The following is a 15,949-nucleotide window of genomic DNA, read 5'->3' as shown; positions in this document are numbered from 1 at the left end:
GCCAAAGTGGAATATTTTTGGCGGACGGAGGGAGTATAAAAATATGAATAATTTTCATTTTTCGTCTGTTTCATAAAAACATGCATATGAGACGGAGAAAATATAAAAGGTGATATTTTTTACAGGTATAAAAATCCCACAAAAGAAAAACGGTGATATTAGAAAAAGTAAAGGGATAACAAAACAAAGGAAAAACGGTGATCCTCCCTCCCACCACAAAATGAGTACACATTTCTCTTTTTGGCAAGTGTACTCCATACATTTATTTAATTAATACACTCAAAAAGTGGGACTCTTACTCCATACATTTATTTAATTAATAAACTCAAAAAGTGAGACTCTTACTCCATACATTTATTTAATTAATACACTCAAAAAGTGAGACTCTTACTCCATACATTTATTTAATTAATACACTCAAAAAGTGGGACTCTTAATCTATTCACACGGCATTCCATACATTTCTTAAAGATATTAAAAAAATAACGAATGGGGCATTCACATTTCTTAAAGATATTAAAAAAATAACGAATGGGGCATTCCGAGAATCGAACTCGGGACCTCTCGCACCCAAAGCGAGAATCATACCACTAGACCAAATGCCCAGTATGTTTATTTTGTTTTAATTTATCGTTTTATAAGTTTTTTCTTGGTCTCGAGATTGATATGTATGGCTTTAGTCCGATGTTCGCTTGAGTAGCTACTTCTGAAAGAATGATCGATAAACTTATGATGCACGGACTCAACCCTGCAATCTTCCCTAATTCGTTAATGATAGCTTATGTTCGAAAGTTTCAGAATTTTTTAAAAAAATATTCTCAATTTTGGCTTTCACTTCCCACCTTATGGAATCCGTCGATGAAATAGTGATTAATCTCGTCAAATTTTTTGGTGAATTTTAAGATCTATTGTTGTTTTCTACAATTTTAAATTGAATAATACATATTTCTCTTTTCGTATCACTTTTATTAATAAACATAAGTCAGGGTCATTAATAAAGTGAGATGAGCTTTAAGCACGCGATAATGTTTATTGATCGTTCAATTGAGCTACTTTTTGAAAAAATGTGTGCACATTTTTCTTGACTCTAAGATCTTGTACTTGCTTAAACACTAAAAATCTTGCAATTATTGGATTAACCCATTCGTATAATCTTGACTCCCAACTATAATCGATTTCTAGTAATGTAGTATAACACCAGCATGAGTCGTATCCAATCTAACTACACTAGTACTTGAAATTTTATGGAATTTGTAATGTCATTGCAGCATCTAATCATTAATGGTAAACGAAATAAGGAGAGTAACTAAGGTCATCTGATGCTAATTTTGTGCATCTTGCTCCTTATTCCAGCATGGACTCTTGTTTATTCTATTCTTTTGATGTTGGATCGATTTTGTTACTAAATGTGTCATGTTTATCCTATTTCTTTTTATATTTAGTTATGTCGAAATTAATGAAAATTTCCCTTTGGGATCTAAAAAACTAATTCTACGATGGAAGATTTGTGCTTGACGGCTGATGGGTTTAAAAAACAAGAGAGAGAAAGAAAGGGGGCATTCCGAGAATCGAACTCGGGACCTCTCGCACCCGAAGCGAGAATCATACCACTAGACCAAATGCCCATTTGACATACTTGACTATATAATTATATTTCGGATTTATATCATAGTTCGTAACTTCTAATTTTGGGTTTTGATGGTTGGATCCGTAGGATATGTGGATAATGAAAACGCACATAGTTCTCTCTTTTTTGGGTGGGCTATAGTCTATTTACTGCCTTACTCCCAATTGGTTTTTATTTTAATTTTGGTATAATAATATATAAATTTTCACTTTGTTACGATTTTACCACAAAACTATAATTATCAAATTTAAGTTCATTTCAAAGGCAATTAAGCTAAAATCCATGACTTTGAAGAGGATTGAAGAAACAAATTAAAATACTATACAAATTCAAGCAAACGATGCAAAAAATAAAAATCTATGCACCACTCTTTTCAAAAATTTGAGAATTATAGTTCCATGGTAAAATCATGACAAATTGAAAATTTATATATTATGATACCAAAATTAAAGTTCACGCGCAATTCATTAATTGACTAAAAATTTGTGTATTTACATGTGAATAAAAAAGGCAATAATTATTAGTCAAGAGACTCAAGACAACAATCTCTCTGAAGCATGTACATATGTTTACTGAGATACACCCGATGTGAAAATAATCCCCAATTGAATGATATAAATGATGGAAGACATTACAATATTTATGAACACAACCTATATTAGAAATGCAAATAAGTCATTTTATTTCAAGAATATTAACAGAAGACAGATTTACAGAAAATAGTAAGAGAGGAATTGTAAGTTTGTCATAGGATCTAAAGGAAATAATTAATTTGTAGTATTACACACCATAGATTAGATTTTTTTTATAAAAAAAAAAAATTGATGTACATGAAATAAATATTTAAAAAAGGGCAATTTTGCCATTTCAGATTGAGAAGCAAATGTGCTAAAATTAAACTAAAATATAAGCTTTGTAATTTACAACTCGTTCTACTCATACAACACGATTTAAAACAAACGCCACTGCACAGAGCAAGTAATATACATTCTATTTTCACACTGCTTTGTTTTCGGATTAGTCAAAAACTAATATACACATGTTGAGTTTTCTTCATCTTTTCACTTACCGCAACACTCCTTGAGATTCTGAGCAGCAAATGTCAAGAGCTCCACCATCTCAAATCCAGCTGCAGAAACGAGATCTACTTTCTCTTGCGCAGAATCCCGAGCAGCCCCACTTATCTCGTCCAATGATCGGTCCGTTTCATCCAACCAACTAACGGGGAGAGAGCTGCCGAGGGCTGTCTTCAGAAGGTTTGCTTCTGCAATAACTTGCTCCAGATCTTCAAAGCAGCTCATGTTTCCATCTTTTGCTGCGGCTGACTCTTTCACCTGTAATAAACATTTGCAAGAAAGCTTAACTTTTCTGGTCAGGATAGAGTGTTGAGTAAAGATAAATGGGACAAGTAGTCACCTTTAAGAGGGAAATACGGAGTCTTCGAACTGAAGAAAGTAGATGCTCCATACTGTCCAGGCTCTCCTTAAGAGTGGCGTTTTCGATCTTCATCCTGTAGGAATAATAGAATAGCAAGATTAATTTTATTGTTTACTTGCGATTCGTGGCAGTAGTGGAGGATACGGAAGACCATCATATGTCTAATACAGGCTATGAGCATCTGCCTTAAGATGTTACTCACGGAAATACCACAACCACCAATCTTGTAACCAGTACTTTCTAACCTTGCGAAATCCACTTGATGTGGTCTATCATTATGTAGATGTGCCAATATATCACTTCCCTCTGAGCCTCCGACCCAACGTGTTAAGTAAGTTTTCTTCAGCAGACTTTTCAATTTCCCATCTTTTTCTGGTACCATTCTTCTTTCTGCAGTCTCTACAGGATTAACTCCTTGTACTTTGTCCTGACCGATCTTTCTGCATCATTGTAGCTTATGTTAAAGATGCTATGATAAAATATGGCAGCAATAATAATAATTATATTAATAATAATAATAATCTAACAAACACAGAGCAGCAGTTCAGAATATTACTGTGGCAACCAAATTTGAGTTCGGATAGAAATGTAGATGCCATCACAACAGCAATGCATATGAAGAAACATTATAGCAAAGCTCGTCATAAAATGAAAGAACGTACTGTTGTAGTGTACATAGTTCCTGCTTCAGCTGTGCTAACTCCATAAGAGTTTTCACCTTTTCATTCGTAACCTAGACCAACAAAAGATTATGAAGTAGCATCAGATAGGGATAAGGAAAGATAAATAGAGATCTGAAACCAGGAAATATCTTATAGGGCAATTGACTCTCGGAATAAGAAACTGGGAGCAATAAAGATGATAAATTGTAGAAGGTAAACATTCAAAATCACCTGCAGTAAGTTTCTCTGGAGTTCCTCGATTTTTTTCTGCAAAGCTGCATTTACTTCCCTCTCTAATAGGTGTCTTTCTTCTTGCTGCGACATAAGTAATAATGCTGACACCTGAAAACCATTAATAACAACATAAGTCTGATGTTACAGTGATAAAACCAGGAAGGAGTTTTGTAGATAACCTTATCATGCAATGCCAGAGCGAGGGCTTCAGATGCATCGCCAGTTTCACGAGCACTTGGAATTGGCAAGCCAGGATGACTATTCTGAAGTGGGAGAAAAAAAGCCAATGTTACACTGATACAGTTAAACCAAATTACCAAGTATTAAGTAATGGTCTCTCAAGTACGTTGCCTAATAACGAAAACAAATAATGAGAGAAAATTGGACAGCTTTATTTTCCTTTCTCTAACTGGTCTCATTTCTGCACCAAAATCATTGAACGAAACAAAGTGATAGAGGAGCTAAACAGATCCAATACTTAGACAGGAGGTATTAAGATGGAATAGCTTGTACCGAGAAAAAAACTAATAAAAGGTAAAAACATATGTAGACACGATAGGAATAGCTCGAACATGCCTTAGTGATTGTAACTGGACTAGAATCAGCACTAACATGGACATCCCTGCATTCACTCTCATCAAATTCTTTCTCTTGTATCTGAGAAGATCTCAAATTGCATTCTCTACTCAGTTCAAGCTGCTTGATCTTCTCAACTACCAGATCACTCATTGATTTCAGCTCCAAATATCCCTCATCAAGTAAGCTTTTGATACCATTTCTGTACTGAGAATGGCGATGAGATAATGCCAAAATCCGCTTTTTATTCTTCTCTTTTGAAAGGATCTGCAGATTACACAGTTTGAAAGTAAGTACCAAGTAATTGAACCTCCCCTCCCCGATGTGACTTTTGTTTATCACATAGGCTTCAATTTGTTTTGATTGCGACTTATTCTCAACTAAATGTGAGTTTGCTTTTCACTTTGTATGTGATTCGGTCTTATTACTCTGTGAGTAATTGGACTTCCCTTCCCCGCCGTGACTTAATATTCACTGTCTGTATCCCTTGGGTACGCCCAAGTATAGTATGTAATCCTCTCTTTTTATTTAACTTTCGCATTTTCGATCAAAAAAAAGTAGCAACCAAATGCAACTGGAAATTATACATCTTCACTACAGAGAAAAACATTCTTACTTTCTTTTTCTCCAAATCACGAACTTTCTTCTTCAAGTGAGTTTCAATTTCCAGTCCCTAATCATCAGTCAATAATAATGGAACAACTATCAACAACGTGGGAACAGCAGATGTCATGCGTGGCAGCATGCATTAGAAGAGTGAAGAAAATCAGAAGCTCACCACTCGAAACTTGTTTTGCAAATTATCCAGACTTCTCCTCAGAGTTTCTATCTCTGCTTCAAGAGAATTCTGTCTGAAGGGAATTTAATCAATAAATCTCAAATAGTAAGTCATACAATAGATATGTTAATATTCAAAATTCCTTCTAGCTCTTAGTCAATGCTAACGACCATACATCCTGCACGATCCTTTTGTTGAAAAATTAACATTAATATTCACTATTCACCCAAGCACTGATCTAATCATTGATCACTATTTCAATTAAACAAAAACAGTAAGAAGATGTCTTCCCAAGATAAACCAGTTTCTTTTTTCTGAACAACACCCAAACACCAATTCCTTCTCACAGCACTTCCAACCCCGGTACCCAAACCACCATCTCCAAGATAATGCTGGAATAACTAGGCACCTAGCCAAGATCACCTCAACATTTGTAAATTGAATAAATTAAGCTCATAACTGATTGATTGGGACTCTGAAATGAGTCCCTATTATATGCAGCCAAATGACATCGAAATGTAGACATGCAAATAAGTTCGAGAATGAAGTCTGAACATATGGGACAAGAAATTCTAGATGAAAGAAGAGAATCTATTCATAGGAATATAGAAGTTGAAGTAGAGAAAGAACTTGCAGATCTGCCTCTTACAATACATGGATATGTTAAGCAGTTTGCTGCTATAAAGTAAATGCATGCGATAGAAAGGACATAATGCTCCATTTCTGAATTGTTTTGAAACAAAACGGAGATTATCCAGAAGAAGGGATAGAAGGAGCAGCAAAATGACAAACAGAGAGAAAATATAACTCAAATAGCACCAAAGAAATAAATAACACACATGCACTTCAGATATCAGGCAAGGCAACGTATGAACAGCTAAACTAATCAATCAAAATTCAAGTAAGAATGGAAAATTGTTAGCATTGTTTATTAGGACTTACGATGTAATTGGAGGTCGAAGCATCCTCATCATTTTGGAACCTCCAAATATCATCTGAATCATTCAGAAGACACTGGCATTTCTCTTCCCAACTTCCATCAGTAAAACTGTTAAGGGAATCTTGTCTGATGTGGTAGAATTTATCAATCACCTATTATGAAGAAAGCAAATCCTTAAAAAGAAGAATTTATGAATGGCAGGACTTGAGCAAGTGATTGTCATTTCTAAAGTCCAAGACGTGATTCTTATTAAGGGAGTTTTTGCAAGTGGCAGGACAACAATGCTCAAATGTACATACTACACTGTAGGAATAATCAAGGTGTCACAAATGTGATGTAGCAGAGGTTAGTTAAGGTCATATTTGTTCAAGTTCCATATGGATCATAAGAATCTAGACAACCACCTCTCTGAATATCTCATTCTGCCTTTCGTGATTTTCTAAATCAATACGGAGACTTGCTGCAAGTTTCTTTTCTTCAAGAAGTTCGGCACTCAGCTCTTCAACCCTGTAGGTAATAGAAAGTATATTTTAATATACTGTGCCCTTTACAAGACTCAGGGCCGGCCCTGACATTTCGGGGGCCCTGGGCGAAGAAGAAAAAAAGGGGCCCCCCTAATAAATCAAGCTTCGAGAAGTTGTAGCAAATTTGAGATAGCCGTGCAAATGTAACATTAACTATAAAGTGCAGTAAACTAAAAAATAATGATCAAATAACTATAGAAATAATTTAGATCTTCTAGCATTTTGATAATCAAAATTATCAATAATTTCTTCCAGATCAAGTTTTTCTAATACCTACTTTCAATGCATAAAACCGCTAATCCATTCAACTTTTTTTGGGACAATGTAGAACGCAAATATGATTTTATCAATTTTAATTTTGAAAAACTTCTTTCTGCTGAAGTTACAGCAACTAGTATAGTCAACAGTATTCTATATGCAATAGAAATATTAGGAAAGCAATCAGAAACTTTAACAAACTCAAGAATTTCACCAAGCGACTTCATTTCAGATGGTAAACACATTTATAGCACGCACTTGCAATTCAGAATATAAATCTTCAGCATCAATGTCAAATTTATCATTATGTTTCAGGGCATCTTGAAGCTTAAACACAATATTTATGCAATTTATTCTCATCCAGTGAAGATAACATCTTATGATTAAATAAAAAGCCAAAATTGTCTTCAAAAATTATCAATTGTTCAAAATTATTTTCCCATTTCCATCTCAATTCTCTTAATATAAGCTTTGTTTAGCAATTATGCATAAAAATCAATTTCTTTTCAAAATAATCTCAGCCGCCTACATTAGCCTTTCCCCCCTCTCTCTAAAATATCTTGTCACACTGCACTGCAACAAAAAAATGCACAGCACATAGTAACCCCTCCTTTTTCTCACTCTCTAATTGCTGGCAGAATCAGTTCTACACAAATAGGTTTAATAAATTTTTTTTTACTAGGTATTAACACTACTGGGCCAATATTATGGGGCCCCCAAAATTTGGGGGCCCAGGGCAATTGCCCCACCAAATAAACAACAGGGCCGGCCCTGACAAGACTCTTATTTCATTTGCAGCCAAGAGAAGCCATATGTGAGATGAACAAAAAAGAAGATATCATACACAGATAACCCCACATTCACAAATGTTTCTCACACATTTGGTAATATATATATAGGGAGAGGTCAAATGAGAATCCTTATTTAAAATGAGAACGTAGAACCATTCTTAGATCGTGAAGATCTACGGTAGATGTGTCATCTTGATGGATGAATGCAGCACCTAATCCTAGAGGAAGCGAAAATTTTGTTTTTCGGATGCATTATATTTTACAGTGATGCATTAATTTTATAGGAAAATGCATTGTTCTCACTATAACGACACCCTATATATATACATATATATATATATATATATTGATTTAATCGTAGTTGGGCATCAAAACGAAAGGCAGAAGACCCGAATGCAAATCCATGATTAAAGGTTGTATATATATATATATATATATATATATATATATATATATATATAAATCTTATACGGAGCATTGTAGTTTAACCATCTGGTACTTTAGCATGCCATATTACGCGCAATAAGAACTACATTTCTTTCTGATTCCTGCACCTGGCATACATAAATTGGTAGCAGAGATATTTGAAACCAGAACCTCCTATATGGCCTATGTCACTTCTATGTCATTGAAGACAAGACTATCATTTGATATTCAGAGCTACTAAAAAGAAAAAAGCCCATTCATCCTCATACAGAACTTCAATTATCACTGTAATTTTTGTCTCAAAGGCATGCCTTTGGAGTGCTTCGCCTGAGGCCCCAAGTGCACCCTCGTGTGTGATTGTAGAATAGCACCCACCTTAGACATTTTAAGGCACCGCAGGTTGCGCTAGGTGGTACCTTCTGCCACAGGTACCACTTTAACAACTATTAATTTAAATAAAAAGTTGAGAACAGCTTTTGCTTTCTTGAATATCACAATAAGTACAAAAGATCCCTACTCATTTCTAGATGTAGTATTTCACAAATTAAGCTACCATCCTGATAAACAGGCTTAAACAGAATAAAGATGCAGAATCCACTCATTGTCCATGTCCCCTCTCCATATCAACCGTTAATTCCAACAAATATCATAAAACAAAAAACAAAAGTACATCGCGAGCTTTAAAACATGGTTTTAGTAACAGGGAAAAGGTAAAAAAAATAAAAAATACATAGAATACCTTCTCTGAAAATTTGTCAGTTCCTGTGGCAGGAGCTCCTCTCTCTCTTTTGCCTTTTCAGCCTGTTCAAAAGAAGGTAGCATAAATTGGAACCACCAAAAGACCCACTATGCTTTTCCATCAAAGGCACCTATCATACACCTTACAGCCTAAAGTCTAAGCCATCCATCTAAGCTAAGGAAGCATTAATAGGATGGACTCAAAGACAAAAGGGATCTGGGAAGTGGGAAAGGGTAGAGAACGGAACAAGGGAGAAGAAAATTTTTACCTCCATTATTGCATTATCTCGCTCAGCAAAGGCAGCAGCTACACAATCTTGGAAAAACCTAAGCTGTTTCTCAGCTTCAACATTCTGGTACAGAAAGCAAACAGTAAAACGTAGTCAATGACTCTTGACATATGAACTTTTTATCAATATCCCTAACCTTTTTAATGTCTAAACCCAGAATATGGCGATGATATCAACATATAAAAACAAAAATTAGGTACTTCTGGAGAGAAAATTTGCAGAAATTAAACATCAAAAGGTAGGGCATACGGGAACGTGTATTAAGAAGAATCAGTTCTGCTTATACCATGAGAGAGAGATATACCTTTGAGACTTCAGCCTTATGTAGATCGGCTATTTGGCTCTGAAATAAGTAACATGTAAGACAAGATGTATTTAGGAAGAATAACAGAAATCCGCACAAGTGGAACCAATCAATTAAAGAAAATCTCACTTTAATGCGATAAGCCTCAGATAGCTCCTCTTGAAGATTTTGATTTTGTCTTGTGTAAGTAGCCAACTGTTTTTTCAAGTTCTCAATCTCCTGTTCCAACCCAGCTGTCCTAATTTGAGAAAAATTAAGAATGACGTCATTTTTATTGAGAGAAGAACAACATGATCCATCCTCAATGCACATATGTGGTATCAGTTATAGGCAGTTGACTGCGATTGTTAAAATAGTTCTACCTCTGAAAATGCAATCGTGTTGCCACTCCAAGATAGGCAGGTCCAGCTTGTTGCATACACAACTGTTCAATATCTTTCTGCAGTTCATTACGTTCTGCATAAGAGATCAACATAACACCAGATGAGCAAACTTGAGTCAAAGGTACCAACAATAACTGTAGTCATCCTAGTCAGCTGATAGACTCTCAAACATCGAAAGTCATAAGAAATTCCTCCGTTCATCCAAGAGGTCACCTTATAAACTCGATTAGCCATGTTCAAACATTAGGCTGCATCGAATGAATTATCTTCAACTCAGTCACCCCGGCATACTTTTTATACCCTTACAAGAAAACATAAGTTCGTGGAGTCCTTGAAACTAACAGGACTCCAGAAAATGAGAAAAATAAAAAAAGTTCACAAAGGTTTGAGAATTTCCTGAATGATTCCCATCTCTACTCTTTGCCCCATCGGGTTTTTTCATAAAGTGTTAACACGTATATACATCCCGTGTGCTATCTTAGAAAGACTGAAGCTTCTATTGCAGCTGATAATTTCAATTGTTACTCACAATCAGTCATTCAGAAAAAAGAAAACTATTTAACTAAGAATATATATTTCTAAAACAGAAACAGAAATCTTGATGAAGTAGCTAAAAGAGTATATGAATGCATACCTCGCTCCAACTGTTGAACACGAGCAACCATTGATTCGTAATTGGGATTTTGATCCATGGCTGAATTACATCGGATTACGTTCAGATTTTAACTTCGAAAACATAACATTCAAAACATAACTCAATTAAAGACACAAACTAAACCTGCAACCTATTACTTGAACACCAAATTTATAAAGAAAAACAAAAAAGATTGCAGCTTTAATCGAAGCCCAATTCGATTCTCGGTTTGGAACTTCAGATTATCAAAACAATTAACATTGTCACCAAATACTAAGGTTTTTCACGCATTAGAAGATAAACTTCGTCAAGAAAATTCTAGAAAATGAAAATAAGCATGAAGCACAAACACAATATGCAAATAAGATAAAACCATGAAAGAGTTACCGGAAAATACAAATTTTGATTCGGAGCTCTGGAACCGGGCTTCTGTAATTCGATTCCTTGGAGCCCGAATGAGGAGGCGTAATTATGATTGCGTTGTCTGTATTTTAATCATTTAATCAATTTTCACGAATTTTTTTTTCTGGAATTTTATGTTATCTATTCTTTTGAGTTGAACAAGGAGAGGGCAGCGGGATAGAATCCGAGATCTCTTCCTTTTATATAGAAAAAGTTCATCAATTTGTTATTTGAATATCACTATATATGAGTGTTATGCAATATTTTTGAATTTTTATTACCTAACTTAAGGCTTGCTATTCGGATTCCTTTGTCTCGGGATATTTCTACTATCTACATACAAAATTATACTATTAATTAAACTTAATCAATGATTAGGATTTATGTTTAGGGAGGGTTGAATTTATCCAACTATGACGTCTAAACATATTTACACGAGATTCGGAGGCGGGAGACCTCGAGCCAATTTTTTTTTGACATTTCGTACAGTACATTTGCATGCATTTTTTTAATAGTCACTTAATAAAATAAATATTTTTTACAATTCAATCAATTCAACAAAAAATATATTGAACATATAAAGATCTACTTCTATAATTTAAAATATATATATATATATATATTTCATCTTCTAAAAAGAATGAACTAATTTTCTTTATTAATAATTCATAATTTTACTTTAACATGTGGATTGACTCAAATTCAACATTAAAAATTAACTAACAAAAGAAAATAGGATAAATATAGCAAATCAATGTAAAATGTTAAACAATTAATAATGAATACTATAGTTATTAAAACTGTGTATTATAACTTTCATTATTACTATATTTATTTATTTATTAAAAAAATTCAAAAATTGGGAGGGGCTACCCCGGTGCTACTTTCACAAATTCTCATGTGCGGATGATCATATTAGAATATAAACCTCATCTTTTAGTTTTGGTAGTTCAGGATAAAAATATCAATTTTTGTAAGGGTTAATTACGCCAAAAATCATTAACTTTGGTCGGATTTTCAAACTTTCCATGAACTTTTATTTTTATCAAAAATTCCCTAAATTTAATCTTCTGAATAATTTTTCCATGATTTTCAAAAATCCCCAAATTGATTTTCAAACTTTCCATGATTTTCAAAAATCTCCAAATGATATGGCACTGCCGGACGGGAACCAAAACGAAGTCGTTTAGTTGGGCGTAAAACGACGTCGTTTTACCTCAAATTCTAGCTCCCATCTTCTCCTCTCTGAACTCCGGCGAAGAGCCGCCCATCGGACCGCCCCTGCCCTCAGTTTTGCAGAGCCCTAGTTTCTCAAATCTCTCATTCCTTATTCTCGCCAGAGCGATGAAAGGCGGCGCAAGGTCGGGTGGTGGCGCCGCGTGAAAGGGGGCACAACCCTAGGCGGCGCGAGGTCGGGTGGTGGCGCAGCGAGAAAGGGGGCACAAACCCTAGGCGGCGCGGGGTCGGGTGGTGGCGCCGCGCGAAAGAGGGCGCAAACCCTAGTGAGGTGTGAGGTCGACGGCGCGAGATCTGGTGAAGAAGAATAATTTTTTAGGGAGAAAAGGTGGACAGCGGCGATGGATGTTTGGGGAAGAAGAAGAACGGCGTGAGGTTAGTGGTGGACGGCGGCGGTGGAGGTCTGGGGAGAAGAAGAATTTTTGGAATGATGCGAGGTCTGCGGTGGATGGTTCGCGAAAGTGGACGAGGTCTGGAACGGCGCGAGCACAACAACGGCAGTTTGGGGGTTCGGTTTTTGGCGGAGGCGGGCCTTCATGTCTGAGATCGAGGGAGGTGATCGTCGCGAAGGAGGAATGCGGAGGTGGTGGCCCTTAGTGCTGCTTTGCCGGAGGAAGGCAGCGGTCCACCGGCCGACCTGGAGAAAGGGAGGAAAATAATCGATTTTCTATTTTTTTTGTTTATTTTTTTCCCAAGTAGGTATTACCACGTAGGCGCCATGTCAGCTCGGTATTGCCACATAGGCGCCAGCTAAGACCGAACCTTCACCGGAGGTAAAAACCGTGGAAAAATTGTTCAGGCATTTAAATTCAGGGAATATTTGATAAAAAAAAAAAAATAGTTCATGGAAAGTTTGGAAATCGCACCAAAGTTCATGATTTTTCACGTAATTAACCTTTTTTGTAACTCAACTCAATAGTGATATTTTTAAAAAATGTTTCAACTATTATATTACTCTAACTACTACGTTCATCCGTGCGATGCACGATAAACATTAAAATTAAACGACATATCAAAATAAATAAATATAAGGGTTAATAGCCGGAAAATACACGAAGTTTCACTAAATTTGTAATTTGAACATGATTTTTAAAATTAGCTCCATAATACATGAACTATTGATTTAACTGCAATTTGCACACGCGTTGACTATAACCTAAATCCTAGTTGACGTGGCTCCCAGAATTTGCGGACGTGGATGCACCGTCGTTTATGTAATACTACGTCGTTTTGAGTGAGTATAATTAAAAATAGGGGTGTGGAATCGTGCTTGAGGTGAAAAAGGGGCCAGCCCTAGTTTCCTCCTCTCTGTTTCCAATCCGCTGCCGCCGAGGGACCGGCGAGCGCCGCCGCTTGGAGGACGCGACACCTTCTTCTTCCCGTCTAGAGCTTGTCCGCCGCGCTGTCACGCCGTTGATCCTGGGCCCTGCGAGTCGTCGCCGCTCTGTTTTTCATCCGGCGTGCAGTAGGTCCACGGGTCACCCTCGAGCAAAAGCTCCGGCGCGAGCTCCTCATCCCCTCTCTCTTTTCGCTGAACTTGGATGAGCAGCGGGGTTCTGCCGCCGTTGTTCTTCCCTGGCCCATTGCGCCTCCACATCCGTCGCCCGTAACCAGGAGAGTTACGAATTCATTCATCTCGATCCTAGATCCTAGATGTTGCGGTGGCTGGCATCTTTAGGTAATTAAATTTTGAATTGAGTTTTGTTGCTGTGTGGTGTTTGTGTATCGGAGAAGGTTAGAGGTGGCAGTGGCACTTTTGCCTGAATTCAGAGAAGGAGGCTTGAGGCTAGAGTCAGCGGTGGCGGCACTTGGTTGTCGTGGCCGAGAATTAGAGGAAAAAGGTGGTAGCGGGGCTAGGGTTTCGGACGATGATAGGGGCGACGCCTTCACGCTGCTGTCATTAGTCGGAGAAATGAGAAAGATTGGGGGCGGAGGTCGTGGCTTGTTCCTGCGGCTGCCATTGCCGACGCCTAGGGAGGAAGTGGCGATGCGGTTGCTGGATTTTTAGAGGCGGTGACGTTATTTCTTTCCATCTCCTTCATTCTATGTCTTATATGTCAGTATGTCACTGTGTTAAAAATGTCCCACATAATTTTAAAAATAGTCCACGTCATTGTCGTCAGCGTTAATTTTAATCGGATTTCTCACCTTGTTAAATCAATAGTTGGTGTATTATGGATCTAATTTTAAAGGTCATATGCAAAATGCAAATTTGGTGAAACTTTGTGTATTTTTCGGCTATTAACCTTAAATATAATTAAAATATAAATAAATACACAAACATAAATAAAAAGTTGTAAAAAATATAGAGAGAGAGAAGAAGAAGAAAATATTTTAAATTTTTATTCTTTCATAACTAATTTGTTTCAAATTCCTTTTTGATTATTTTTTTTTATCATACTATTAAAGATCTTATCACGAGTTTAAGTTTTAGATTCATATTGATTTTTTTCATGAATCAAATTTGATGATGTTCATAAAAGAATTAAAAAGAGAGAGATGAGAGAAAAAATTAGTAGGAATACAGAGAGAAAATAGTGAAAACTGAAAAGATTGGTGGGAGAAGAGAGAGAAAAAGAGATAGGGAAGAAAATGGAGAGGGGAAAACTCCTATTTTATAGTATATTATATTTATATAGATATATAGATTATATAGATTTATTGTATCTATTCAAATTGAAGTAGTTAGATTATTGTTAACTATTATTTTATATTTAGTAGCAATTATTTAAATAACTAAAACTACTAAATAAATATTACTCCCTCCGTCCACGAAATGAGTACCCATTTGGGGGTGGCACGGGTTTTAAGAAATTGATTAAGTGTGTGTAAGTGGAATAATGGACCCACTTTTATTGTGAGTGAGATGTGTGGGGTACACTTACCAAAAAAGGAAATGAGTACTCATTTGGTGGACGGACCAAAAAGGAAATATGGGTACTCATTTCGTGGACGTAGGGAGTACTATACTAATATTTTGACTTAATTAAAATTTTGATAAATTTTAAAATGTAAAAGGTTGTTAATGAGCCAAGTTCTCCAAGTTGTTGATCCGACTCTCCATGATGATGTTAAGAAGTAAATATTTTATTTCTCTCAAAATATATTATAATATAAATAAGAGTGGTCTAAAATAAAAACGCATTTTAAAATATAAAATAAATATTTTTAACCTTAGATCATTAAGATCTATAGTTGATAGATCTATAGTTGATTCATCACTTTGTTGGATGAATTCATGGTCCTAAGTTCGAATCTCATAAATAACGAAAATTTTAATTTTTGTAATTCAACCATTTATACAATTGGATGAATTAATGACCCTAAGTTCAAATTTCATAAATAAAAAATAATTTATTTTTCGCAATTCAACCATTTATACAATGATTTCATACGTGTTCTGCATAGAATTTATACATTTACATATGATTTCTCTAAGATTAAATTTAAAATAAGCCGAAATTCATACATTTACATACGATTTATCTAAGATTAAATTTCAATAAGCCACTCGCATGTAAGCGGGACCCCTACACCACACAAATGTGAGAAAATAACCGCACGCAGGGGGATCACTACCCATACAAGGGTAGGAAAACTACGCACGCAGGGGGGATCACTACCCATACAAGGGTAGGAAAACTACACCGCACGCAAGCGAGATTGAAGCCAAGTCCTCTCACAAACTCAAGACCTCTCACAAAAGAGT

The 15,949-nt window shown here is 35.9% G+C and overlaps 1 protein-coding gene and 2 non-coding genes across 4 annotated transcripts; all 3 read right to left on the bottom strand.

Moving 5' to 3' along the window:
- Positions 1–533: 533 nt before the first annotated feature.
- TRNAP-UGG (transfer RNA proline (anticodon UGG)) lies at positions 534–605 on the bottom strand. The gene has a single exon. It is a non-coding gene; the product is annotated as a tRNA-Pro (tRNA).
- A 948-nt stretch (positions 606–1,553) lies between these two features.
- Positions 1,554–1,625, bottom strand: TRNAP-CGG (transfer RNA proline (anticodon CGG)). Its single transcript has one exon. It is a non-coding gene; the product is annotated as a tRNA-Pro (tRNA).
- Positions 1,626–2,499: 874 nt separating this feature from the next.
- LOC131005262 (uncharacterized) lies at positions 2,500–11,231 on the bottom strand. 2 transcript variants are annotated; one of them, XM_057932147.1, is made up of 18 exons: positions 10,990–11,231; positions 10,603–10,662; positions 9,948–10,041; positions 9,715–9,823; positions 9,586–9,624; positions 9,261–9,344; positions 8,993–9,054; positions 6,659–6,761; positions 6,257–6,406; positions 5,315–5,383; positions 5,153–5,209; positions 4,537–4,803; positions 4,140–4,223; positions 3,958–4,068; positions 3,727–3,797; positions 3,310–3,504; positions 3,044–3,137; positions 2,500–2,961 (listed from the first exon to the last, which is right to left on the bottom strand). In XM_057932147.1, the coding sequence occupies exons 2-18, from the start codon at positions 10,658–10,660 to the stop codon at positions 2,689–2,691; spliced, it is 1,920 nt and encodes a 639-aa protein (XP_057788130.1). In that variant the 5' UTR covers positions 10,661–10,662; positions 10,990–11,231; the 3' UTR covers positions 2,500–2,688. The 2 variants fall into 2 exon arrangements, with proteins under 2 accessions (XP_057788130.1, XP_057788131.1); XM_057932148.1 differs by having other exon boundaries at positions 9,715–9,818; positions 10,990–11,228.
- Positions 11,232–15,949: the final 4,718 nt, after the last annotated feature.

Source organism: Salvia miltiorrhiza, chromosome 1 (genome assembly GCF_028751815.1).
Source record: "Salvia miltiorrhiza cultivar Shanhuang (shh) chromosome 1, IMPLAD_Smil_shh, whole genome shotgun sequence".
Lineage (NCBI taxonomy): Eukaryota > Viridiplantae > Streptophyta > Magnoliopsida > Lamiales > Lamiaceae > Salvia > Salvia miltiorrhiza.
This window is presented reverse-complemented; position numbering and strand designations above follow the sequence as displayed.

What these genes read in the sequence shown, in the direction of transcription:
- LOC131005262 (XM_057932147.1), bottom strand. Translation starts at nt 10,660, where the DNA reads ATGGATCAAAATCCCAATTACGAATCAATGGTTGCTCGTGTTCAACAG. An exon ending in CTTCGACCTCCAATTACATC is followed by an intron (nt 5,384 to 6,256) that starts GTAAGTCCTAAT and finishes CCCTTCAGACAG; the next exon opens with AATTCTCTTGAAGCAGAGAT. An exon ending in TGCAAAACAAGTTTCGAGTG is followed by an intron (nt 5,210 to 5,314) that starts GTGAGCTTCTGA and finishes ACTGATGATTAG; the next exon opens with GGACTGGAAATTGAAACTCA.